Source organism: Cordyceps javanica, chromosome 2 (assembly GCF_051103115.1).
Source record: "Cordyceps javanica chromosome 2, complete sequence".
In the NCBI taxonomy this organism is placed as follows: Eukaryota; Fungi; Ascomycota; class Sordariomycetes; order Hypocreales; family Cordycipitaceae; genus Cordyceps; species Cordyceps javanica.
The window spans coordinates 5107830-5131893 of NC_139296.1; the positions used below are offsets into that span (position 1 = coordinate 5107830).

A 24064-nucleotide genomic window follows, 5' to 3' on the forward strand; every position below is an offset into this window, starting at 1 on the left:
CAGCTACCGATAATTTATTTGTGCTGTCAACACGCTGTTAGTTAGCAAGGTTCTTTTTCTACTTTCTCTTCTCTCTTCCTCTTTCGCTGTCACTCTCTCTACACTCCAGTTACACACACACAGTCTCCCTCTCTCTCCCTCTCTCTCCTCTTTCCCCGATGAAGCGTGGGCAAGAAAGGACAAAAAACGTACGGGGCAGTTGGAGCAAGTGCAGCCAGAGCCGCAGTTGCAGGAGCCAGAAGTAGAGCAGCCGCAGTCACCCATGATGAGAAGAAGATCTGATGATGGTCGTTTTTTGTTTTGGATGGAGAGAGGAGGTTGTGGTTTATTACTGACTGTTTGGAGTGATGATGTGAAATGGATGTAGGATCGAGGAGGGGCACGGGACGGTCTAGAAAAATAAATAGGGTGGGCTTATTTGTAGGCTCGGGAGAAGGAAAGGACGGGAGGGGAAAGGAGGAGGAGAGCGGGGAGGGGCAAAAGACCCTTTTTTGACAGTGACGCTGCATCGCCGGTGCGAACCGGATTGAGAAGACAATTTTTCATTTTTCCCGGAACGAGCAAGGTCTCCTGATAGCAAAGGAGGAGGATGTGCGCGCATCAACCGGCCGAACCTTGATCTAGGCTCCTTTTTCGCCATCCGTAGAATGTACCGATGTCGACTCGAGATCTCTTGTCGAGGTAGTCTGTACATGGGTTTACCAGTAGGCACCGTCTGTTTCTTCTCTCGGTCTCGGTCTCTCCCCGTTCTTCTCTCTCTCTCTCTCTCTCTGCAGGAGTACAAAAAAAGGTAGGAGCGGGCATCTCCGCCGCCATCCGTCACCCACACCTGAGGCTGGGGGGTTGACGGGTGCGGAGATTCGCAAGTAATAAACTGCATGGACAAGTAAGTAGTTACAGGTTGGGTTGGGCTGGGTTGGCGGTGGGAGATTTTACCTTTTTTTTTTTTCTATTTTTTTCTTTTCTCTTTCCTCTTTTTTTTCCGAAAAAAAAATCATCATCACTGAACAATGTCATAATTTGGCGCAATTCTTCATCATTTTCGACGAGTCAACGTCAGTCAGGCCCCCTTTCCCCCCCGCTCGTCGGTGGCCGGTCTCAAGTACTGGCCGTAGGTACAGGTTACACAGTGACTGTACGGAGTAAGTAAGTACCATACCTGATCTTTGCGGGCTTTACTTAGGTTACTCAGGTTCGTCGGCTAGTCTGTCACAGAGTACACGAGGACGGCTTTTTTTTTTCTTTTTCCTTGATTAGACTATTGAAATATACTATTTTTATATCTTCTTTTGTCTTTTTTTTTTTTTGAGAAATGAATCGGCCTTCAACACCATTTGCGTCCATCTGTCTTGCGCATCGCCTGTGGGTGGCTGGCTGTAAGTAGTACGGAGTACCCAATAACAGGTAGTGAGGCACATAACTACCCTACACCTTCATGGGTTGAATTGATGCTGCAAGACCACCGTTGAAGAACAAGGCCAGGGAAAATTCAAGCGGCAAAAAATGAATGGAAAAAATCATTCCAGTCGGGCTACATGGTGACGCACAGGTAATGCTGGCTGCCACGGTTACGAATATTCAGGCCGCAAACATGTATGTAGATATGCAGGCAGATAAAGGTCGTCTGTGGTCTCACCAACAAAAGCAAATGACGGCCCCTCATCATCTGCGTCACCAGCCACATGCCATTCACGTGTCACTACCAAGTCTCACCTACGTGAGATTCTTCTGAGTCGTCCCAGAATTCTCATTGGAGCGTCAGTTACATCATTTCCTGGCTCTGGTTCCTTGTTCTCCGTTTCCCGGGTACTTGGAGCAGCCAGCCCACCTCTCATCTCTTCATCTCTCTGGTGCGCAAGAATGACGCAGAGAACCCCGCCATGCGCAAGATGAGGGGAAAACAAAACCACCAACAGCAAAACCCCACAGATATCTTGCCCTCGTCCGCCCCCCCTTTTTGCCCCCCCCCCTCCAAGTACCTACTGGTAGAGTGTTAGTAGACAAGTACTTAGAGTGCTACTTGGAACAACCAAGCGCAGGGAAATTGGTTCTACCTGAACAAGAAAAAGAGGGTGGGGGACTGATTTATTAAGTCATCTCTATTTTTTTTTTTTTTTTTAAAAAAAACAGCCCGTCACTTGGCTAATGAGCCACTCCGAGTAATTATCCGCAAGCGCACCATCCAGAAGCTTTCAAATTAGCGGGGCAAAAACAAAAAGGAAAGCTACCCCCGCCACCCCTCCCCCGTCTGAGGCTTACAGCTCGACCAGCATCGGACGACACACGACAACACATTTGTCTGCTGTGTAACCTGATCATCATCCCATTTTCCCTTCCTTTTCTTCTTCTTCTTACCTCTCTCGCTCTCTCGCTCTCTTGCCCCCCTCCCCCCCTCCTCTCTCATTTATTTTGTCGCGGAACAAGGAATCCTAGTCGCAGGGAGTCGGATCATCGCTCACCCCCGGTGTTGGAATAGACGGGGAGAAAAAGAAAAAGAAAAGGAAAAAAAAAAAGAAGAAAGAAAAGAAAAGAAAAGAACAACACCACATACACGCATACATACGCAATCTCACCGTAGTCACCGTCGCAAAAAAAAAAACGTGATCTTCGGCCCCCTCCGTCTGTCACAACACCACAAACCAAAACCATGGCTTCCTCGTCCTCGGTCCCGCTCGTCACGTCTCTGGCCGACATCTACCCCGAGGACGCCCTCGCCGACCAGGCGTCGCGATGGAACGCCCTGTACGCCAGGTTTCAGTCCGCCTTTGGCGACGGCGGCGGTCCCCCGCCCAGCTTCGTCGCTCGCTCCCCTGGCCGTGTCAACATCATCGGGGAGCACATTGACTACTCGCTCTACTCGGTCCTGCCCATGGCCATTACCGCCGACGCCATCATTGCCGTCTCGGCCCGGTCGCGGCCGCCGCAGCCGTCGGAGCAGCAGCAGCAGCAGAACCAGCAGAACCAGCAGAACCAGCAGCAGCAGCCCGTGGGCACCGGCCCATCGCCTCCTTCGCCGGCACCGGCGCCGGCGGCGCTCCCTTCGTCACCGCCCAAGACGTACAAGATTCGCATCGCCAACGTCGACCACGCCCGGTTTCCCTCGCGCGAGTTTGACCTCGACGTCGCCGCCGACGACATTGAGATTGACGCCAAGGCCTCCGAGTGGACAAACTACTTCAAGAGCGGCCTCAAGGGGGCCCTGGCCCTGCTGCGCAAAAAGGCCACGGATGCGGGTACCGACTTTTGTCCATGTGACATGGACGTAGTCATGGATGGCACCGTTCCCGTCGGCGGCGGTCTCAGCTCGAGCGCTGCCTTTGTGAGCGCAAGTGCCCTGGCCGTCATGGCCGCCAACAGCCACGCTCCTGTCGACAAGAAGGAGCTGACCGAGCTCGCCATTGTCAGTGAGCGCTCCGTCGGCGTCTACTCTGGGGGGTGAGTTTCAAAAACTTTTCTTTTTTCCTTTTTTTTTTTTTTTTACCCCATGCAATTCTTTGTAGAATCCCATCATCCACAACTTTGCCATGTTTCTGTTTTTATTTATTCAACTATTTTCTTTTCTGAAAACACCCTGACATCCGAGACAACAACCCACTAACAACTTTGATGCTTGTAATGCAACCAATTTCAGGATGGACCAGGCAGCTTCAGTCCTCTCGGAGCTTGGATCTGCCCTCTTCGTCTCCTTTAGCCCGCATCTTGATGCCAAGCCCGTCAGGTTTCCTCGCACCGACCCGGAACTCGCATTCGTGATCGCCCAGTCCTTTGTCACGTCCACAAAGCACGACACCGCCCCGACCCGCTACAACCTGCGCGTCGTCGAGTGCAGTCTGGCCGCCGGCTACCTCAACGCCGTCCTGAACCCACCAGGCACCAGCCTCCCCCTCGATGCTGGGCCCCTGCAGACCAGCCTGCGAGGGTTCCACGACGTCTACGCCGCCAGCAACCTGGCCGGCGTCGACCCCGAGGAGCAGCTGCAGCGCCTCGTCACCCTGACCGAAAACACCCTCACCCAGGAAGAGGGCTATACCCGCGAGGAACTTGCCCGCGTCCTCAAAGACTCTGTGGCGGCGGACCTATCAAAGATGGCGGCCGAGGAAAGCTTGTCTTCCGCAGCTGCAGGTGGCCCTCCTGCTGCCACTGCCGCTGCCGCTGCTGCTGCCTCTGCTGCTGCTGCTATCCCTAGTCTCACCGATGCTGATCCCGTGACCAATCTCGAACGCCGGTACATGTCCAAGTTTACGGTCCGAGCTGATCGGTTCAAGATCCGCCAGCGTGCTCTTCACGTGTTTGGTGAGGCACTCCGCGTCGTGCGCTTCCTCAAGCTGCTCGAAAACGCCAGCCACGCGCCCCCGGCCGACGCCGACCTGATGAACCGCACGCTCGGAGACCTCATGAACGCGACCCAGGACTCGTGCCGCGAGCTCTACGAGTGCAGCTGCCCTGAAATCGACGACATCTGCCGCATTGCGCGCTCCGCCGGTGCCTACGGCAGCCGTCTCACGGGTGCCGGCTGGGGAGGCTGCACCGTGCACCTCGTACCCGTCGACAAGGTGCACGCCGTCAAGACCGCGCTGGAGCAGCAATACTACGCCGCCAGAGGCCTCACCCAACAGCAAAAGGCCCAGGCCGTCGTCGTCAGTCGCCCGGCCAGAGGCAGCGCTGTCCTGGTGGGACACGCGGGGCCGTTTACACTGTAAATAACCAAAACAATGCTTTCTTTTTTTTTCTTTATTTATATCACATCTACATTTATATCTATATTTCTATTCATGTTCAAATTTGATAGTGATGCCCATTTTCATTCATATTCATTCATATTCATTTTATTCATATTCATATTCATATTCAGTCTCATTAGGGTGCATTCACACCCATCTCCGTTCCTACATACTCTTATTCACATCTATATTCATCTTTATAATCATATTGACATGCTCTTGTTTGCTCAGTACCACATCAAGTGCGGAATTCAAGCGTGTACCGAGTACTTTTGGGGGCTCGGTCCGGCTAAAGATTGCCTAGCGTGCGGATCGGTTTCGCTCGAGTTACATGGCGCTGTGGCTTGCCGTTGATAGCCTCCTTCTTGACAGTGTAGTAATCTACTGAATGGAAGCTCTGAATGTGATACATGCGTGGTGCCAATCACGACGCATCATGTTGGGCTTGGCTGGCCGCGGAGATGCAAGCTCCCTAGGTAGTAGGCGAGGGGGGGGGGGAGGGGTCCACGAAAATCAAGTGTGGAAACTAAATTGCGCCCTATTTCTCCGCTAATCTAACAGAAAATGGTCCCTTGGGCTTGGACATCGTCTCGCACCGATGTTAGCAGGTCGTGGCTGGACCCTGTCTTGAGTGTCTCTTGTTGGTGCCCGAGTATGGCCTGGATGCTGCAACCGGAATGCAGCGTTGTTCGCCGAGGCACTTGCCAAACTTTGTACGGAACGGGTGAGTGTTCGAACGGGTAGTGCGATCAATTAACCGTTGGCGGGTACGAAGTGAGGGAACCAACATTATGCGCAGAGCGCTCAAGTCTCGTGAGACGTCGTTGGTGGCTGCATCAGGTCGGCCCTCTTCGGAGTGTCATGTCGGGGTCGACTTTGCATGGGGCGACACAACACTGCCGACATCCAATCACCGCACGCGTTGCGGTCAACGGTCAGCGGTCAACGGCGAGGCCCTAGAATCCAGGAGGCCGAGATCCCGAAAGTTATTTCTTTAAAAGACGCCACGACGGATAGCCACACCTTGAACAAGGCTCCTGGGCGCGCCATGTCCCAGTCCAGGTGCTCGCCTTCGCCTTTTAACTAGCGGCAGACCTTTTTTTAAGGGTTGTCGATGGGCTCAGAGCAGCACGTCGGCGACACCGCCAACAGGGGGTGGATCCGAAAAGGGTAATGAATAGGACTCGCTTGCTATTGTTCTGCGCACGAACAGTGGGACCGGGTGCTGATCCGCCAGCCTTGGTGTGGGACGGGAGGACAGACGTGGACAGCTGGTGCTACAGGTGGTTGGCGGCAGCTGGGTGGGCGAGTTGGGATGCTTCTTTCGGACACCGAGCTTGAAGAAATACGTAAACGTGGTGAGGAGTAAATCGTGCCACAATCGAGTGCATCATGGCAGGCAGAAACCGGCCTTGCTCAGCTTGGCCCCAAGTCGACTCATCAGGGTCGAACAGCTAGCGCGCGCGTACTAACTACTGGTGGTTGGAAAACCAGTTAGCGCAAGATTTATTTCCAGAGATTGTGGGGGTTTGTGCGTGATGAATACAACACAATCAATCGGGGCAACCGTAGGCTGTAGATCCAGCTAGCAAATGGTCATGGCTCATCTTCTATTTTAGACCCCGAATTGAGCCAGGAACACTGCGTCTTGCGGCTGGCTGTTTGCGGGCTCAAGGTTTCAAACGGCATCGCTGCTGCTGCTGCTGCTGCTGCCGCCGCCGCCGCTGCTGACAATGGTGAATGCTGTTTGATGGTGTCTGTTCTGCCCATGATGATGGCGAGGTTGACATTGATAATGATGATGATGACGATGATGATGATGATGCTGGTGGTGGTGGGTGGCGAGTCAAAAAGAGGCTCACAATAAAAAAAGAAAAGAAAAGGTCAAGAATCGCCAAGTGTCCGAATCTGGCCTGGCAGTCCGACAGCTGACGGGAGAAAACAAATCTCGGTCCACCCCCCTTCATCCTTCCTTTTCTCTCCGCCACGTTCATTCAGCACCTCATCCGTCACCAACCCTGACCATCACCCATCACTCATCACCAATCACCGACACACACACACATACACACACACACACATCACAGACATCACCCACCCACCCACACCATCGCCATTCATCATCAACAAGGCTATGCCCCCAATGCATTTTCCTTGCGACTCCACTACCATTCAGCTTCTGGTCTTGCATTAGCCTGCGTTTGCCTTTGGAGACGCACCAAACCCTGGCGCGCGAACGACCTTCTAGAATGTTTCCCAATGCCGCCACGGCCCAAATCGACACTGCCCCAGCGCAAGCTCCGACTCAAGTCCTCGCTCGCAAACTTCAGAAAGACGCATGCCCAACTACCGATATCCCAGTCAAGACGGCCTTGCACCATTCGTTTATCCCGTCACAAGGTGGTGCACCCCACCGTGCCGCCGCCCAAGTCGTCTCGACCTGCTCATTGATTATTTCGGGCGTGTTGGCCAGATCTCTCTGGCCGGCCCCCGCCGCCTCGCCCTGCATGGGCCCTAGCACATTTTACAACTAGACATTTATTTATTGCCTCGCTGGGCTAAGCTAATGGAAGGGTGCGTTGGTAGATCCTGGTTTGGCATCCCACCCCTATCGGCCAACCTCCCACCACAGGCAATCTACCAACACAACCCTGACCAAGACTCGTGTAACTCGACTAGCACTTCTTTCTGAATTAGCGTAGGTAAGTATTCTGTCTTACACCGTGGGCGTTTTTCTGGCTCCACATCACAAAGTGTCTGTACTTGACGTGGCGTGCTGCCGGACTAACTTACTTCAGTCATCTGTCACGTCCGGGTTCGCCCAAGTACACCCATCCCCTTGCCGACCGCCTCGACTTTTCATCCTGGCACAGTAGCCCGATCAAAGGGTCGTGTTCTAGGCGCTGGCTTGCAGGATTCATAAACCATCCATGTCCCACGCGTGTCACGCAGCCACAGTTCCATCTAGCCTCGCCCAACACCAGCTGACCCTCACGACATCATCAGTGTGTTAGTGGTCCACCTCGAACCAACTTCACACACGACAACAACCTCCAGTAAGCCTATGACTGACCGTCCCGGAGGATAATCATCCAAGTGTGTATTGTTGGCCCTGCTGCCACTTGGAAAAGAAGGCACAACGCGGAAACTTGAGGCACAAACTAACCGAATATATGAAAAGTATTTTTCTTCCGCTACTTTATAGTTTGCTACGAGCCGTTGCCACAAAGAAATTTGATAAGTGGATGCTGTTCTACATGATTGCAAGCTTCTGCTTTTAAATACGACACACGCTGCAAAAATCCCGCCATGAGGCTTCCTACACCAAATTATCTACCCGCTAGCATTTACTCGGAGGGCAACAGCTTTTCAGCAGCAGTCACAACACCAAGATCGGCCTTCACACTGAAACCTACCATCATGGCAGAGACTCAGGAAACGATGAGTACGGATGATGTCAAGGGCCTGATTGGACATCTGCTGGAGAAGATACCCGAGGATCAGCGCGTTCCTTTTCTGCAGAGCCAGCTCGGACACTACGGCATCAGAGGTGAGTTGACTCCGAGGGTGGTTCGAAGATGAACTAACAGTGCGCAGAGCTAAGCTCAGAACCATCTGACTTTGCTACACGCCGACAACGTGGTAGGCGCGCGAAGAAACCCCCCCGCAACTCTCAAAGCAGCGTCTCTCGCGATTCCGCGTCTCCTCGGTCTATCTCTGGGGCGGAGCCCAGCAAGGACAAGGACAAGGAAAGCCACCAATGTGGCTTCTGCAAAGAGATGGACCATGTAGTCGCCTGCGCTAGGAAGAACGACCTGAAGCGCCACATGGGGGATTTTCACCACATCGTCACAGAGTATCGATGCCCGGTACCGGGGTGCACATTCTGGACTGAATCGAAGAAGCTCTTTGCCCAACACATCAAGATAGACGGGCGACACAAGCAAGTCATCTCGAATAATGAGATGACACAGCACGAGATTGTCATCTTTGAACCAATTATTTTTGCCTGCGGATTCGCCAACTGTTCGCTGCTCTGGGAAGCCCCTCCCACCGGTGACGACGGAAAGACATTCAGAGATTATATCGAACATGTGATCAAGCACTATGACGATGACAAGTGTGCCGAGTGGTCATATGAGACGAGAATGCAAAATCTCCTGCGCCAAAGCCGCATGCAGGGGCTGCTCCAGAATGTTGACATGACTGGCCTGAAGTGGGATTGGAAATGCTCGACAACGCTGCGAAGGGAGTTGATGACTGGCAACATTGCAAACAAGAACGAGATTATGCAGCGGGCATTCAGACTTGGATCAGGAAACCTTGAGCGAGACGACATGGAGCAGCGACCCTTACTGGCACTGCAAGATCGTGCATGTCCACGAGCGCAAAGCCTCGGCAGGAGACGACAGCGAATGCAAAAGAACCAACGCGGCGTGAAGATGCCTAACCAATACAACTATGACTCATCCTATCAACTACATGCTCCATGCCCAGAGCCTGTCGCAGCACCCGACATGGGCATGAGGAGGAGCGCGGACCCCTCACCCTCGCCTGCGGCATATTCCGGTAGCATTCATGCTGCTGCGCAAACACCTCTGGGGGATGGCATGACGCAGTTGTATGCGAGAGCTTCGCAAGAGGTGTTTATGGGAGCTGAGGCTAGTCAGCTTGACCCGCGAATGTACCCAGCCGTGCCAGCGCAGCATGGATATACGGGACAGCGCGATATGCCATCATTTCTCATAGACAACGGGTATGTCATGGAGACAGAGACACCGTTCCTGACGCAAGGCATGAGTCATCACTAGTTGCGAGACTTGACGGGAACGTGTTTCACAATTCTTTCATGTTGGCCGGGCTCGACAGCAACTTGTGAACGGACGTTGGGCGTGTCTGGTGATACCCTCTGGTGTGGTTACCGAAGCAGATGACGTACCATACCAGCACAGACTATCTACTCAGTCGTGCAGGTAGATGGGTTTCTTTGATGGTGTGGCGGTTTTTCTTGTTCTTGATTCATTTGGTTTGTTTGGATAGATTATGTTGGCGGCTCGTTTCTCTTTTACCCCCGATTCCCCAGTCAAGCTTCATCTTGATTCATTTCCTATTTTTTCTTTATTTATATAAACTGTTACGGCAACAGCTTGAATATCGCAGTTACTTGGGCGGCGCATAAGCTTGAATCATGATGATCATATAGAGACGGAAAGCAGCAATTCCGGATGGTGGCCTAGAATGATTTGCATCTTGCTAGTCAGCACACGCGAATGATGGGTGCGCTTTGTTTGCACCGCTGGTTTCAAGATTTCGATTTTTTTTAGAAAATTTCAATGGTTCGAATTTTTAAGCTCTCTCTACATGTAAGGTTGTGTGCATTCAGTGTCCATGCAGTGTGTTCTCCTTCTTTTTCTCTTGCTTTCTCTTTGTTTTCTTTCTCTCTCTCTTGCTTTTTGCTTTCTTTCTTTCTTTTTTTCCTTTTTTTTTCTAAACAAGAACGGCGTGTGGCACTCAGGCATGAACTTGACAGGACGGACAAGCACACAAAGATAAACACGTTGGTCGCGAACGTGATCATCATTATGCACGCCTTGCCGACCGGACGATTCATGCAGCCTCATCGGATAAAGAAACGCCGCAAAAGGTTAAAATCAATAACGAAAAAAGTGAGCAAGGTCAAATTACTCGGAGACTGATAAAATTAGTAGGCCTGGGAAGAAGAGTAAGAAGGAAAAAGAAAAGTTTAATCTCGCGTGATGTATCACGAGTTTGGGTCGCCAGTCGAGGCGAAACACGGGGCTTTATGCAGTCCATCTATTTTCGGCATGCAAAACAAAGAAGACTTTTATATCAAACATGGTCGACAGGCTGCGCCGCCGCACACCGCGCCGCCCACTTTACTCGAGGCAAAAAGTTAGGCCTGGGCAAACAACAGGTTTGCCAAAATGGCGTGAAGCGAAGCCCCCCCCTTTTCGCTTGGGAGTAAATTGATTTATTTGCCCGTGGCTGCAGGTGTCAGTTGGGGAGCGTTGCGTCGACGATCCGCCTTTGGTTGCTTGCGGCGACGGTGGTCTGGGGAGGGGAGGGGAGGGGGAGGAGGAGAGTCAGAGTAAGAGATTTCCTGGATTTCTGACAGATCCATAAGTGATGGAAGGCAGGCCGTTGAGCGATTCATTATTAAAGAAGATGCTGGGGGAAACACTGGGGAAAAAGGATCAAGCAACGTCTTGACTTGGCCGATAGGAAGAACCGTCGGGACGGAGACCCCCCCCCTCCCCCCTTCCCGCGGCGAGTCGTGGTGTGCGAGACAGCGCCGGTGCAGGGTGTGGCCCACGTTGCAGTGTGTCGAAGACATTGGATTATTGAGTACAGATGCATGCTGGCAAGCTGGGAACAATGAGAAGCTTGCTTGGTTAGAAACCAATTTACTCTGGAGCCACGTTGCTGTCATGCAGGGGGGGAGCAGGCCATGCCCATGCCCATGTCCGCAACGACCGAGCCTTTTTTTTGCTAAAGATCTGCCGCTGCTTGCTGCTTATTGGACACCCCCGGTGCTCTTTGAGACAGGTTTCTTTCTGCACGGTGCAAAAGGTGCATCGGCGAGGCCGTCGCATAAAACGGCCACAACCGAGTGAAGCAGGCGCGGAATGCATTGTATTATCCCACGACGATGCATGGTGTGCATTAAAAGACCAAGCACACGCGCAAGATGCGCACCCGGGGAACGCCTCCCCCTCCCTCCCCCGCCCCTTTTCCTTTTTTCTGCGCCGGGAGATGGCCGTTGCGTTTATCCGTACGGATTCCAACTGTGTGGTACCAGTAATGCACGCAATGCGGCAGCGAGGCTGAGATGACGGGCGGACGCGCTCGGCTTTGCAGGTCGCCGTGTCTGGGCCTTGCGGACATGAGGATGAAATGGTACGATGAAGCATGAACAAGAAAAGATTGTGTGCAGCATCTGACGGGCTTGGACCAACGTGCAAGGCGCAGCAGGCCATTTGCACAAAACGTCGGACGTCGCCTACGTCTTGCGTAGTTTTACTTTTGAGGTTACAGTGAAAAAGAAGAAGAAGAAAAAAAAAAGGCGAGACTTGCTTGCCGAGAGTAGATATTAATGAGCATATTGATATTGATATTAGCGCGACGTTATAGTTGTGTTCTTCGAGAGGAGACACAGGGGGGGAGGGGGAGAAGGAGGCTCGCTGGAGGAGTGATCTGATAGTACCATCCTACTGGGTCACTACCAGTAATGATGAGTTGACGTGAAGAAAAGGACCAAAAGAAAAGGCAGCGCGGAAGCGGCGGAGCCAAGCAAAAGAGACGGCGTTCCCTTCCTGAAATGGGAGCGGTTGGTTAAGTAAGTAGTCCGGGGGGGTTGTATCAATGAGACTCTGGCCCAGAGGGCTGGCAAGCTGGGCTCCTCTTGGTGAGCAAGTCGGCCGTTCCCATTCGCCGACAAAAGATACAAGGGGCGGACAGCCACTTTTGGGCGCAGAGATTCATTGAGAATTTGTGAGTGGTCAGTTGACGAGGGGGGGGAATGTTACCAGTATGGATGAATTGATGATGGTTGGGGGCAGGGGGCTGCGATGGTGGCTGGTGAGCTGGGTTGGTGGTATGAGTGGTTGCGAAGAGGCCAATGAGAGAAAGGGGGGGGGGGAGGAGACGACGCCTTGCTGGGCATGAGATGACGATGGAAATAATAATAATAATAGTAGTAGTAATAATGATTGTGATATAATGATAAGGATGATGATAATAATAATCATGATAATGATATGGATTGAACAAGTAATACTTATTGCGGCCCGGCTAAATGATGCACAAAGTACTCCGTACTGCGTGCTGAGTAATCAGTACCGTTGTCGTGCGTCGTTGTACATGCTGGCCTGGCCACAGTGCACTATTGGCAGGGACCAACCGACGCCAGGTACCGCAGGTCGTGACACGCAGTACAAGACATCAAGTGACTTGTCGGCAGAGTGTGACGGGCCGTCAAACTCTCCGTGCCAAATGTCGGGGAAATAATTTCTTTTTCCTTCTTCTTTTCTTTTCTTTTTCATATTTTAATCTCGATTTTTTTTCTACTTGGGTTGTTGAACTCTGCACGACAAAACGTCTCAACATCTGTCTTTGCCTAGTTGATCTTTTTCCTCCTCCCTCCCCCCACGCGGCCTCTCATCTCAGCCTTGCCATCATTTTGATGCATCACATCAGGCATGAATCGTCGCGTATGCGCCGTTCGACCATTGCCCTTGCCAGCTCGAGGTTGAAGGAAGATTCCGAACCGGTAGGTAAACTGTTCCTGCTGTCTGCCTCCCCCCCCGGGCTGCTGAGCATGCCGAGTAGAGGCAAAACACGTCAGAACATGCAACCGAGCTGGGTCCATCCCAACTTGCACTCAGCCTTGCCACACCACGGACATGAGTTCCCCCATTCGACCTGTATACGTATCAGTAACAAGAAAAGTGGCGTGCAAGTGTTGCGACTCTACAATTAGCACCCCTTTAGCACCGCTTGTTAGCGTCGGTGCGGCCTGGTCTAGCGCACCTCCAGGCCACCCCCCCGCGCCGGAAAGAGTCACTTCCTTTTCTTTATTATTCATTTCTGATATAGATGACCGTCATTACCGCGGAGCTTGTCCATCCGTGTCTACTGGTACGCCGTCGAAGCAGCAGGCCGAGATCCCACGGCAGAGGCTCGCGGGAAAAATGTCCGAGGCGTACCCGCCATGCCCGCCCTGCCCACCATGCTAGCCGTGAGAAACCCAGCGCCGCAAATGGCCGGATGCGGCAGTCCTTTGGGCAATCTTTGACGAGACGATACCCCCATTAACCCCCTTTGGAGCGATGGGAGAGCGACTCGGGCAAGTCGGGTTACCGTTTCAAAGAAGAACTATCGCCCAGCATCAACACCTCCATCGTCGACGCAGGATCGAGCGGTGAGTGGTGGAGCGAACACGATCGAGCCACCAGGATCAGGAAGAAGCGATACACTCCACCCTCGGCAGCAAATGCTCGGGGATGAATGGTTTAGGCTGTTGTGAGTGAAACTACGTACACCGAGACTTTCCCCTCCCCACGTTGACCTTGTTGCTTTTTTGTCCCGGCACGCCTGGACAAGATGATGCAAAAGGCGTACTGGCATCAAGTGACGGTCAGCTTGAATGCGCCATTTTGCCTCGCTGTCGTGCTCAACGTACGTACATGCGACATGGAAAAAAGGCTGCCTTCAGTGGCTTCGGGTCTCAGCCGCTTGGCTGGGCTGCTTGTGATCGGCACGCCTCCTCAGCACGCAGGCTCTGGCTGCCACATACTGCTACTTGATAGGCTACCCGGTGCAATGGTCCGCCAACAGAGAAAAGAGGAAAAGAAGCAGCCTGAATAGACTCGGTGGACACTGCAAAGCGCCACACTGCTATTTTCAACCAGCTTGCTGTGGGTTGCTTGCCTCGAGCAGGCAAGCACGGTGGCAGGGGCAAATGCAGCTAAGCTTTAGGCTTTTCTCCTCGTCATTGTGTGCCTCACAACCTGCATGCCAAATGTCTTTTCGAGCTGGGCCGCGAATCAAGAATGTGGGTGGTAGAGTCACCGCGACAACGCACTCGTGCAGCCAACTCGGGGCAGATGATGCGGAGACGGAGGGAGCACCAACATGCAATCCATGAACAGACGGCTCTCGCAAGTACAACCGTGCATTTCGCTTCTCAAAGAGAAGTCAAGTTGGCAAGCAGCAAGGTGCCTTGAACAGTTGTGATCTGCCGGTCCCTGTGGAGCTTGAAGCGGTTCATGATCCACACACCGCCGCCTACTTACTTGTTAGTGTCAAGCGTTGCTACTGATACATCGCTTGCCCTTTCGGTAGGCCTTCCGTGCGCGACGGCGCGAATGACAAAAAGTGTTGCACAATGCTCTGCGCCGCCGCGATGGCTGCGAACCCGCGTTTTTGTGTATCCTGGCGACTGCCTGGCCCGCAAAAAGGGCTATTGCTGCCGAGCAAGTGACCAAATCCAATGTCGCACACCCGGCCGGTCGGGTGCCATCCCCACGGTTGCAGCCGCCGTCCGAGTAGAGCCCTTCCGAGTAACACTTTTGTGTCTGTGCAAACTACACAACGGACGGCCCGATCTGAGCCGGCCGGGGGGAGGGGAAAGACAAGGCTGGAGCCTGGCCGACGGTTTGAGGTGTGGCAGAAGAGTTCAGACCGACGTGCGTGCGGATGATTCGGTACTCGTTTTTTTTAAGCTATCAACATGCTACTTACTTAGCGCAGTCTTGTTCGACGACGACGCCAAGGATGACCGGTACGAGAGAGGTGCAAAAATAGAGATAAAAAAAGGTGTGCGAGACGACACGACAGGATAGAACCAGCACCATGTCGAGCAAGACGTGAGCCCACCCAAGCGACCAGGATCTGTCCGACGCAATTTGCCAACACACAAAAGACGACACCACTGGACCGACCCCAGCAACCTAGCACCTAGTCAGGCAGCGCGGGAGAGATTCTGGTTGGCTCAAGACAATCCAAACTAAAAAAAGGGCCTCTGCAACGCCATTTCGTCCCTCTCTGCACACCCACTTTGACCGCACAGACTCCGTCAGCGGGCCCATCAGCATGGGTAGCCCTTGCCGACGCTACGTTTCAGGATGGCCTTGGTCTGCGGTGAGAAATGACTTGGTTCCTGAAACGGGGCCTTTGGGCTTGGGAAGCAGGGGGGGGGGGGGATCATGGCCTGGCTGACCCTTTGCCTGGCCTGGGATGGGTGACGCCGATTCGACACCATCTCGACGACACCAATTGCGAAGCCCCAGGCGAGAGGGGCCGGATGCCCACCTCTGTTACGACCAAGCAACCTTGTCTGCTGCGATGTCTTGCCTGTTCGGCTGGACACCTTTTTCTGCTACCCTTTTCCTGCTAGTTTCTGCAGCGGGTTTCGTCTTCTCTCTGAGTGATCCCTTCTTCTAGATATTCTAGAAGCTCTTCGCTTCGCCCCGGTTTCTGCTCACCCATGACCACCCCCCCCAGCACGCGGTCCCTCTTATTACTACTTGTCCGCCCCCCCCCCGGCCTTATCGACTACAACACGCAGAGAAGGCTACATCCTCAACGTCGCTCTCTCAACATTCATCAGCCTCTTCCAGCTCAAGGCAGCGCCTTTAGTTCCAACGACTCCCGTCTGGATTTTCGATATTCTTTGGCGTCAACAACAACATCGTACCAGCCATATCGCCTCTTTGAATCACCCGTCGCCGGCTCGATTCGGCTCAACTCGACGGTGTGATTCTCACGACGACAATCATCGCCGCGCATGCCCAGTCAGAGTTGCTGCGCAGTTCATCGCCGTTCTTTTCAGCGATAGCTGAACTCATTTCGGCATTCACCTGTGGCGACATTAGACCGGCCATCTCCCCCTACGCAACGGTACCACGCAAGAATCTCGATACTGTTGCCTACGACTGCGCCGCCTTTGTTCTCGACGATTGTCACCTGGACAACTCACCATGTTTCCCTTCAATGGCCACGACGAGAGTGTCCCTCAACCTCTGACCGATGAAGACCACCAGCTTTTGACCTCGCTAGTCCAAAAGTATGGACACTCCAGCATCATGTATGCCTTGACTGGCTACGGAGAATCTTGTATGTAATCGTGCTGCTTGTCCAAGACGGACGCTAATCCATCAGCGCGCGCCTCCATCTTCTCCGCCAACACATTATTGAGCAGCACCGGTGCCAGCATGAGCGCTCCCTCTTTGGCATGGACGAGCTCTGAAGCATCTCAATGCAGATCCGACGGAGCCTCCATCCACACCCAGCACACATGGCCCGAAGTAGTCGCTGACATGCCTCCCATGCACGACGCGGAAACCGGAAAGCTCGCCGAGCGTTCGTGGCTCGACTCGCCTGCCCCCGTGCCGTCGCCCATGGTCGCCGAGGGCGCCTCCCACCCATCACCACGCCTGATTGCACCGACTGGCAAAAAGTACCAGTGCCCCATGTGTTACCTCGACAGCAGCCCTGTTGGCTTTGGTCGCAAGAGTGACTTCAAGAAGCACCTGCACAACTTTCACGGCTCGGACGTGGTATGGATATGCCACACCAAGGGCTGCCACCTGTCCTTTTCTACAGAGCGCGCCTACAGCACCCACGCCAAGGAGGCCCATCGCATGAAGGCCCTGCCCAACAGCACCGCTCGAACCGAATTATGCCCGCAGGTCGTCTTTTCTTGTGGATTTGCGACGTGCCGCGATCGCCTCTTTGAGGCTGCGTCAGCCGAAGATGCGTCGGCGACGCGCGACAAGCATTTCGAACACATTGCCAAGCACTTTGAGGACGACTTTGACGTGAGCAACTGGGAGTACAAGGTGCAGATCCAGAACCTGTTGAGACAGCAGCAAGTCAAGCCGGTATGGAAGACGTGCATCTGGCCCAAGGAGAAGCGCCAGCAACTGCAATGGCGCGCACGCTCGTCGGGAGATCTCAGGCGGATGCTGGAAGCCCGTCACCTCGGATCCGACATTTCTCAGCTTGTCCGCCTCGCTTTTATTCTCGGCAACGCACCATTTTCTGCTTCGGGCGCGACGCCTCCCGGCGAGCTCGAGTCGTACTTTCAGCTCCCCTACCGAAACCAGTGCCCCGTCGATGCTCCTACGCAGTGCGCCTCGCCGCCAGCGGGCGTCAAGGGCGAGGAGGACAACTCCTCCACGTTTAGCTTTTCCAAGTATCGGTCGAGCACTCAGACTGTGTTTCGACTGTCTGGCCGCAACTCAAAGAGAGCGTCCCGACCGCCGACACCGACGCCCGTAACGGAGATGGTGCCGGACACAGTCATGGCAGAGGATGGTGGTGCGGCTGGCCCGCACCCCGGTACGCCATTCCAGATCCCCAACGAGACTGTGTGGCATGACGCGCCCAAGTTTGCTCCCGAGCAGCCGGTGATGCAGAAGCCGATGGAGCAACCGATGGAGAGCCCGATGATTTATCCGCTGCAGGGCCAGGACCAGGCGTACGCGACGTGGACGGGCATGGACACGTCAATGTCGCAGGGCATGGACGGCATGCACCACCACCAGATGGACGGCATGCATATGAACTACCACACCCAGGCGCAGCACCACAACCCACACCCGCAGCTCGGTAGCAACGGCGGGATGTACAACTATGCCATGAACACCAGCCCCGCGCCGACTGTAGTCCGACCGGGCACGCCGACACCTCACAAGCGACCCGGTTCGTGGAGCCGGGTGATAAGCATGGAGAGCCTGCGGCCGAGCAAGAAGATGTCGGCGCAGGACATGGGCGGCATGATGCCGGCATCAATGGGCATGTAGGCTGGCAGACAGTCATGCCCATCGCCGGGCAGCTCATGAAGGCGCATTGCCTATTTTCATTTTCGTTTCCTTTTCTTCTTCGCACTCTTTACTATACCTCGATTTAACTCGAACGTCAACACGCATATGCCTATACTCGGATACCACTTTTTTTATATACCATTTTTACACCGGACATGTCGGGACCTGCTTGGTCTCCTATACCACCAACCCTCTTCACTCACTGGGCGGATGCTTTCTTTTTTTTTCTCCTTCTTCCATCATGGTATCTTTACACTCTTTTCCCCATCTTTTCATTCGTCGTCAGTCTTTGATTTCTCATTCTTCTTTCTTTTTTGGCAAGTTTTTCATCTATGCGCCCGGTAGGTGGGATGATAATGTACTTCTAATACCAGAAGATGTTGGGCAGCTCTTTTTGTCTTTTTCCTTCTTTTCGTTTTTGTCTGTTGGTTGGGATATCCGCATGGCTCTTTCTTCTTTCCATTTATACCACCTGCGATTGCGATGTTTTTTTTGGGACATTTTGAATAGTGCACGATTTTTTATATTTATTTTTACACATCTTTCGAGATACCATTTACAGTGTTGTATTTTTTTTTTCTCTCGTTGTGTTTTTGTTCCTGGACAAAAAGGGAAGAGGAAAACGGCATTTCTGCAAAATAACGAGTTTGCACGAGTCAAAATTGGACAAGAGAGGAAAAAAGAGAAAAAGGCGGAGGAGGTGGAGGAGGTGGAAGGGGAGGGTGATTGGATCAATGTTGTGTATATAGCGCCTAGTGGGATTGGAAACGCTTCCCGATCTGGACGCAAGAGAAGATGACGAATAGACTGCATTTATGACAAGAGTGGTTGTTTGCTGACAGTGCGAGTGAGTGTAGATGCGAAAAAGGAAGAAGATGCGTGTACAAGCGTGGGATGGTCAAGTGAGCGTAGAGGCATAGATGTAGAGGAAGAAGATTTATATATACAAGTTATATATGTATACACATATGTATAGGATATTTCTATATATAGAGATATAGATATAGAGGGAGAAGATGTGTATGTAGATCTGGGATGTTTACAAGGGTATAGAGGCGTAGATGCAGCTAGATTTACGAATGCACGATGAGAAGATGCAGATGCGTGTGAATGTCTGATGAACTGTGCAAGGAGCCTGGATGCACGGATAGATGCATGAGTACATGGTGCAAGCGATACTTGATGATGGACGCAAGTGAACCCGACGACGCATGTGTACGTATTACGTGATGGGCGTAGATCTGGTGTGTGCAGGCAAGTGTAGAGGCGCAACTTGGATATGGCTGGTGAAGCGTGGCTGTTGTTGGTGGTGTCGTGAGTGGAGAACAGACAGGTCGGTGACGGAGGCGGATATGGCGCGTGTACTGGCGACGGGCTGCATAACCGCATCACTTGTGCATGCATACCGTGATGCGTGCACGTCGAGACTGGGAAATGCCAAGGTGGTTGTGGTGGTGGTGATGAACTTGTTGCGTGGTGTTGCATTAATGAATCTGCATCCCGTCGTCTCCCCCCTGTAACGTTGGTGGCCGGACTGGGCAAGTGAGCCGGTGTCGGACGCAGGACCGCCCCACGATTGGGGTCGTAGTCGACGAGGTCCGATAGCGGGGAGAGAGAGAGAGATGGAAATTGAAATTGAATGGACGAGTGAGTTGCTTGGGACAGAGTGAGGAAGAAAGGAGTGAGAAAGAAAGAAAGAGAAAATAGAGAGAGAAAGAATACGAGTGTGTAGAGAGCTTGTTTGTTTTCCTACGGTGTGGTTGTATTTTTATTTTTATTTTTTGTTCCTGAAAAAAAAAAGTGGCAAACAAACCAAGTTGTGGGAGGGAAGCATATAAAGTCTAGTCGCGTGATACAGTGCTGCAAAGCGTGAACTGGCGGCACCAGCATTTTTCATTTGTAAAAAGAAAAGAAAAAAAAAAACACGGAGAAAAAGAATTGAAATTCAGAAAATCATGAATCAGCTAATGACGGAATGCATAGCACCGAGGGGAGTTTTGTGGTAGAGAGCATGGCGGTTGAAAGAGTTGATCGAGGTGATGCACATGGCAAACAATACATAGGTACCTGTAGCTACTAACTACCTAGGTAGGCACTACTTACCAGTACTCAGTGAGGGACATGTCGGCGCTTCATGTAATCGTTATTATCAAGTGCTGAGCGCGCATAGGAGAAGTGGCAAGCGGATCGGCCAGGCAGCGAGCAGGGAGGCAACAAGTATAATGGTAGTAAGGACTTGGTTATAGCGGGCTAGTGACTGGATGAGAGTGCTGACAGTAGATTAGATTAGGTAGGCCGGGGGGGTGGAAGGGGTGGGGGAGAGGGGAAAGGAGAGAGGGGGGCGGTTTGGTGTATTTTATTAGCTCCGAAGCCGCAGAGAAGAAATACAGGGCGAGGCATGTGAAAAGGTGTGGGAGAGAGCAAGAGAGAGAGAGAGAGAGGGGAAAAGAAAAAGAGGAGAAAGAAATCAAGAAGAAAGAAGAGGGAGAGAGAGATGTGCAACATGGCAGAAGGCATGTTAAATTGTTCTTCTATTTGTCGTTGTATCAATTCTGGTCGTTGGTCGTTGGCCATTGATCTTGGGCAAGTATGTAGTTGTCGGTACCGCCATGGTCAGTCAGTGTTAGTCATGCCTCGCTTCAACGACGTCGCATCTGAGGAAAAAGAGACAGGAGAAAGATGGGATGCCTGTGAATGATCAGCCCTCGGTGCTGGTAGGTAAGTAGAATTCCAACGTTGGGGGGAAAAAAGTCGCCCCCCCCCCCCTCCGGTCGTGGCGCCGATGGAGAAATGACTCCAAGATGCAAAAAAAAATCGGCCCTCTCCCTCTCCCTCTCTCTGGTTACTCGGTATGTGGACAGTGGCGCTGACTCGAAAGAAGCAAAGCTCGCCCCAGGACTCGGACACGGCTGGGGGCTGCTGGCCTGGGCTTCCCCTCCCCGTCCCCCCCTTGCCAGCGAGTCCGTCGTCTACTATATAAAACATCCATCATGAGTGTCGGAATAAAATACATCTTGACTCGAATGCCAATTCATTGCTAGAGATTTGAATTGAATTGATTTTCTCGTCTTTTGCCCTTTTTTCTCCGCAGTCTGATTTGCTTTAAAAAACAAACACTGTTCTTTTAAAACTACCTGGGTGACCGACCTTGCCTAGCAGACCTTAGCTTCCCTAGCACCTAGGTACCTAGGCAATAGGTAGTTACCTGGTACCGTCCTACCAGCCTACCGACCTACCGACCTGCCTACCAACCTGCTGACAACTTCCTCTCGCCACCCGTTTTTTTTTTTAACCTTTTTTGATCTCTTCTTCCCTCCCTCTTCTTCCCTCACGACGCCCAAAAAAAAAATATCCCTTTCTCCTTCTCTCGAACATCTCGTCTTCCAAAACGACGGGGTCCGGCATCAATTCCCATTGATTGCACATCAATTCACACCTTGTCCGTCCTCCGATTCGACCGCTGAAATATCACCATGCTCCGAAGTCGCCAGGCCAACAAGGCCGTCAAGGCCCTGTGCCAGTCGCGTCCCTTTACCTCCACAACCGCTCCCGTCACCTCGCGGACGCAAAAAAAACTGCCGCTCTCGCAAAGAAATAAAGCCACGGCCGCCACGGCGACCTCTTCTGCTAGGTACGTTGGAGGGGAATTGAACAATTGGAAAATTGCATAACAAGACTGCTTTTTTCCTGCCTCTTCCTCTCTCTCTCCCTCTCTCTTCCACTCTGCTAGACTGCACCTTTTTTTTTGGGAGACTCCACAGAGCCGCAGCCGGCATCGGTCAGTCAGTCGGTCAGTCAGTCGTCGGCCGGTCACGAATAGCACGAGCTGAGCCTTTGAGCTTTCGTTCGTGATGCCAGCAAACACGTCGGCACGCAATTGCGTTTCTATTCGCCCTTGATTCCCAGTCTCTCGCTTAACCACATCCTCGCATCATCCCCCCCCCTTCGACACCACATACTCCCGTCTTCATTCTTCACCATGCTAACAGTCGCAGCACCGTTCGTGCCGTCCCCAGTCCCGCCTTCAACGCTCAATCCCAAGGCCATGTCCAGCCCCTCGTCAACCCCCGGAAAAGCCAAATGGACGAGTCCTTCATCGGCAAGTCCGGCGGCGAAATCTTTCACGAAATGATGCTGCGTCAGGGCGTCAAGCACATCTTTGGCTACCCCGGCGGCGCCATCCTCCCCGTCTTCGACGCCATCTACAACTCGGAGCACTTCGACTTCATCCTCCCCCGCCACGAGCAGGGCGCCGGCCACATGGCCGAGGGCTATGCCCGCGCCTCCGGCAAGCCCGGCGTCGTTCTCGTCACCTCGGGCCCCGGCGCCACCAATGTCATCACCCCGATGCAGGATGCCCTCTCCGACGGCACCCCCATGGTCGTCTTCTGCGGCCAGGTTCCCACCACCGCCATCGGCAGCGACGCCTTCCAGGAGGCCGACGTCATCGGCATCTCCCGCGCCTGCACCAAGTGGAACGTCATGGTCAAGAGCGTCGCCGAGCTGCCTCGCCGCATCAACGAGGCCTTTGAGATTGCCACCAGCGGCCGCCCCGGTCCCGTCCTCGTCGACCTGCCCAAGGACGTCACCGCCGGCATCCTGAGACGCGCCATCCCCACCGACACCGCCCTGCCCTCCCTGCCCTCCGCCGCCTCCCTCGCAGCCATCGAGATTGGCGACCGCCTCCTCCAGGCCTCCATCCACCGTGTCGCCGACCTCGTCAACAAGGCCGCCAAGCCCGTCATCTACGCCGGCCAGGGCATCATCCAGTCCCCCGGCGGGCCCGAGATCCTCAAGCAGCTCGCCGACAAGGCCTCCATCCCCGTCACCACAACCCTCCAGGGCCTCGGCGCCTTTGACGAGCTCGACGAAAAGTCCCTCCACATGCTCGGCATGCACGGCTCCGCCTACGCCAACATGGCCATGCAGGAGGCCGACCTCATCATCGCCCTCGGCGCCCGCTTCGACGACCGCGTCACCGGCAACATTAGCAAGTTCGCCCCCGGCGCAAAGGCCGCCGCCGCCGAGAAGCGCGGCGGCATCGTCCACTTTGAGATCATGCCCAAGAACATCAACAAGGTCGTCCAGGCCACCGAGGCCATCGAGGGCGACGTCGCCGCCAACCTGCGCTATATGCTCGACTCGGTCGAGCCCCGCTCTATGGACGACCGCAAGGCCTGGTTCGCCAAGATTGCCGAGTGGAAGGCCAGGTGGCCCCTCTCCGACTACGAGCGCACCGAGCGCGGCGGCCTCATCAAGCCCCAGACCGTCATCGAGGAGCTCAGCAACCTCACCGCCGACCGCAAGACTGAGACGTACATTTCCACCGGCGTCGGCCAGCATCAGATGTGGACCGCCCAGCACTTTCGCTGGCGTCACCCCCGCTCCATGATCACCTCGGGCGGTCTCGGCACCATGGGCTACGGCCTGCCCGCCGCCATCGGCGCCAAGGTTGCCCAGCCCGACGCCCTCGTCGTCGACATTGACGGCGATGCCTCCTTTAACATGACCCTGACGGAGCTCTCCACCGCCGCCCAGTTCAACATTGGCGTCAAGGTTATTGTCCTCAACAACGAGGAGCAGGGCATGGTCACCCAGTGGCAGAACCTCTTTTACGAGGACCGCTACGCCCACACCCACCAGGCCAATCCGGATTTCATCAAGCTCGCCGAGGCCATGCACGTCCAGTGCCGTCGCGTCTCGGACCCGGCCGACGTCGTCGCCAGCCTCAAGTGGCTCATCGAGTCGGACGGCCCGGCCCTCCTCGAGGTCATGACTGATAAAAAGGTCCCTGTCCTGCCCATGGTTCCCGCTGGTTCGGCCCTGCACGAATTCCTCGTCTTTGACGGAGGTGAGAAATCCACCCCCACCCCCTTTGCCTTTACTTCTTTTTTCTCACATACTAACTGACACTTTACAGACAAGGACAAGGCCCGCCGCGAGTTGATGAAGCAACGGACGTGCGGTCTGCACCAGTAAGAAATTTCTGAGCTC

At 53.7% G+C, this 24064-nt stretch overlaps 4 protein-coding genes across 4 annotated transcripts; all 4 read left to right on the forward strand.

Moving 5' to 3' along the window:
• Positions 1-2647: 2647 nt before the first annotated feature.
• Positions 2648-4700, forward strand: V2A60_004029 (galactokinase; the record flags this gene model as incomplete). The annotated part of the gene is made up of 2 exons (XM_083255353.1): positions 2648-3435; positions 3632-4700. The coding sequence occupies 2 exons, from the start codon at positions 2648-2650 to the stop codon at positions 4698-4700; spliced, it is 1857 nt and encodes a 618-aa protein (XP_083111479.1).
• Positions 4701-8030: 3330 nt separating this feature from the next.
• On the forward strand, positions 8031-9532 carry V2A60_004030 (uncharacterized protein; the record flags this gene model as incomplete). Its single annotated transcript, XM_083255354.1, has 2 exons — positions 8031-8271; positions 8319-9532. 2 exons carry the CDS (start codon positions 8031-8033, stop codon positions 9530-9532), a joined length of 1455 nt encoding a protein of 484 aa, XP_083111480.1.
• A 6690-nt stretch (positions 9533-16222) lies between these two features.
• On the forward strand, positions 16223-18049 carry V2A60_004031 (uncharacterized protein; the record flags this gene model as incomplete). Its single annotated transcript, XM_083255355.1, has 2 exons — positions 16223-16358; positions 16404-18049. 2 exons carry the CDS (start codon positions 16223-16225, stop codon positions 18047-18049), a joined length of 1782 nt encoding a protein of 593 aa, XP_083111481.1.
• Positions 18050-21543: 3494 nt separating this feature from the next.
• On the forward strand, positions 21544-24049 carry V2A60_004032 (acetolactate synthase catalytic subunit; the record flags this gene model as incomplete). The annotated part of the gene is made up of 3 exons (XM_083255356.1): positions 21544-21701; positions 22066-23921; positions 23991-24049. 3 exons carry the CDS (start codon positions 21544-21546, stop codon positions 24047-24049), a joined length of 2073 nt encoding a protein of 690 aa, XP_083111482.1.
• Positions 24050-24064: the final 15 nt, after the last annotated feature.